At 25.6% G+C, this 2,720-nt stretch overlaps 1 protein-coding gene across 1 annotated transcript; it reads left to right on the plus strand.

The window, feature by feature from the left end:
- The first annotated feature begins 1,251 nt into the window (after positions 1–1,251).
- On the plus strand, positions 1,252–2,512 carry LOC103576615 (uncharacterized). The gene is made up of 3 exons (XM_008556919.2): positions 1,252–1,563; positions 1,852–2,088; positions 2,319–2,512. The coding sequence occupies exons 1-3, from the start codon at positions 1,411–1,413 to the stop codon at positions 2,454–2,456; spliced, it is 528 nt and encodes a 175-aa protein (XP_008555141.1). The 5' UTR covers positions 1,252–1,410; the 3' UTR covers positions 2,457–2,512.
- The last annotated feature ends 208 nt before the right edge of the window (positions 2,513–2,720 follow it).

Genomic DNA, 2,720 nt, shown 5'->3' on the forward strand with positions numbered 1-2,720 from the left:
ATTTTTTTAAATTTCATATGAATTGTACTTGAATTTTTTATTTTTTTTTTGTCTTTACGACTAATCGAACATGATACCAAAAGTTTATTACCGAAAAAAAAGAAGGAATGAAATAAAAATTTTGCAATTAATACTTTTTATAATTGTCTTTTGAGCTATATACACGAATAATAATCAATAAAGTAATTAAATAAAAAAATTTATAGTAATATTATAATTATAATTAAAAATAAATAAATAATGAAGCAGCAATGTTTTTAGAAATTTCTAATTACGTAAAATCTTTGTCTTTATTCACTTACTATTATTATATTATAAAATTTTAAAAATAGTGATGAGATACCATTATTATAAATATTATTATAATGTACATGTATAAAATATTTAATAACATTATTATTTACAATTGTATTAAAATTTATTTGCATTGCATTTATTTTTGTCAGTACGTTTTTACAAAAATTTATTAGAGAAAATTTGGTCTGAGATTCTTTTTTATTTTTAACTCAAGAGCTTTTAGAGAAATTTTATTTTTAAAACCATCTGATGAATATGTTTGTATTACATTTGTTATTTAAATGAATTTTCATATCAGCATCGAAACTTAAAGTTTCAGTGTCTCTATATTAGTGTGTGACTCAGGATGAAACACGATTTCAGACTGCGGGTGATGGCAATGACAGTAAAGTTAGCAGACACTTGAAATTTGAATAAATTTCTTAAACAGATAGATAAGAAAAAAAAAATATTTCTAAAAAAATGCACCTGTAGAAAATTTGGTAAACTATAAGTGCAATTTTTCAATATTTATTTTTTTGTTAAAAAAAATCAAAATATTGCTAACTGTCAGCTAACTTTATTGTCATATAATGACAGCCTTCGCCTAAAGCTCGGGTAGCCAACTTCATCCTGGTCTAAAATCGTCTTGGTTCATCTCTTGTTACATAATATACTAATTTTACCCGCTAAATTAGTTATGCACTCTATTTTAACCCTATTACAATCGCATTTGTTTACTGTCACTTCAAAATCAGCATAGAACCGTATTCTAAAATTTATTTTAAAATAGATACATCACATAATCTATCAATTTACTTAATATTTAATTAAAAACATTTTCTATTCATAGCTTACTAACAAATTTTTTAAGGTTATAAAATTGTATATGGATTAGACTAAACGTTGATTGTCTATAGAAACTTGTTTATTCCAAAAGTGCTAACACCGTACCAACCTTACAATTCAATTGCCAACTAATGAGACGTTAAAATCTATCGACAGTTGAAATATCGCCTGAAGGTTTAAAAAAAATAATTCATTTTGTTATTCCTCGCTTGAAACGAAAAACCTAAACCTAAAATATAACAAAAATTTGTTTGATAGTTTGAATTATTTGAAAAACATTTAAATATGCGTAACGTTGAAATAAAAGCTTTTTTACGTAATCCAGAATTTGTTAGAGCCAAAGCTAAAGAATTGTCAAACTCAGAACCTGAAATAATTAAACAAACGGATACTTTCTATGCTGTACCACGTGGTCGCCTTAAATTGCGTGTATTTTCCGTAAGTATTTAAAATATGTCATTAACCCTGGCGACTCGAAAAATCAGGGTTTGAAAAAGTCAATTTTCTTGGATAAAATAGAAATCTCCCACGACCAAGACAAATTTTTTTTGGTTCAAGGAAATCTTGACTTGATTCTCAAATAAACTTTTGTCTTCTTATGTATTTTTTTTATTTAAGATAAATTTTTTTATCTGTATATTGATCGAGTTTAAGATCTTTTACTTTGTATATTTAAATATTATCAATATATATTTAAGATTGATAATTATAAATAATTTTTCTCAGGATGATTCCGGTGAATTAATTTTTTATGAACGCACAGATACTAAGGGACCAAAACTTAGTGAATATAAAAAAATTTCATTTAGTGATAAATCAAAGTGTGAAGAAATTAATGATCTTCTGAGTAGAAGCAATGGTAAACTAGGAGTTGTTAAAAAAATTCGATTATTGTACATCGTTGGACAGTCACGGATTCATGTTGATAAAGTTGATGAGCTGGGAGATTACATGGAAATTGAAGTATAGAATTTATTTATAATATATATTATTCAATGAATCATTTACTCTGTTAACAAGAACAAATAAAATCAGTGAATATTTACTCATTTTAAGTGCCAATCAAACCACTTTTTAAAAAAAGTGGTTCGGTTTGCACTTAAAATTAGTGAATATTCAACGATTTCACTTATTCATGTTTACAGAGTATAAGTGTATAGATTTGTATTAATGATATTTTGATAATAATTCAGGTTGTTTTGGATGACAATCAAGAAGTTGGAGTTGGAGAACAAATAAGTAATGATTTAATGAAAAAATTAGAAATTCCGGCTGATGATTTAGTATCTGGAGCGTATATTGATTTGTTATTAAAAGATAAAACCAGTTAATTACTAATTACTGTATTCTTTTAACACAATAAATTTTTTCATGAGAGTATCAGTAAATTCTTTAAAAAGTGCACTGTTTTTGGAATCAATCGTCTATTTTGTTTTTCGAAAATTTGCAGAATAGCTGAAGAATAAATTTCGAATTTTCGACATTAATTTTAAATTATATATTAAATAAATGAATTTATTTTTAAAATTCCATGACAATCCTTGAATACAGTCGACTACCCGTCAGAAGCCTGCCCTTAATAAGCCTCTTCCCTT

The sequence above is a fragment of the Microplitis demolitor genome, chromosome 3 (genome assembly GCF_026212275.2).
Source record: "Microplitis demolitor isolate Queensland-Clemson2020A chromosome 3, iyMicDemo2.1a, whole genome shotgun sequence".
Classification (NCBI taxonomy): Eukaryota; Metazoa; Arthropoda; class Insecta; order Hymenoptera; family Braconidae; genus Microplitis; species Microplitis demolitor.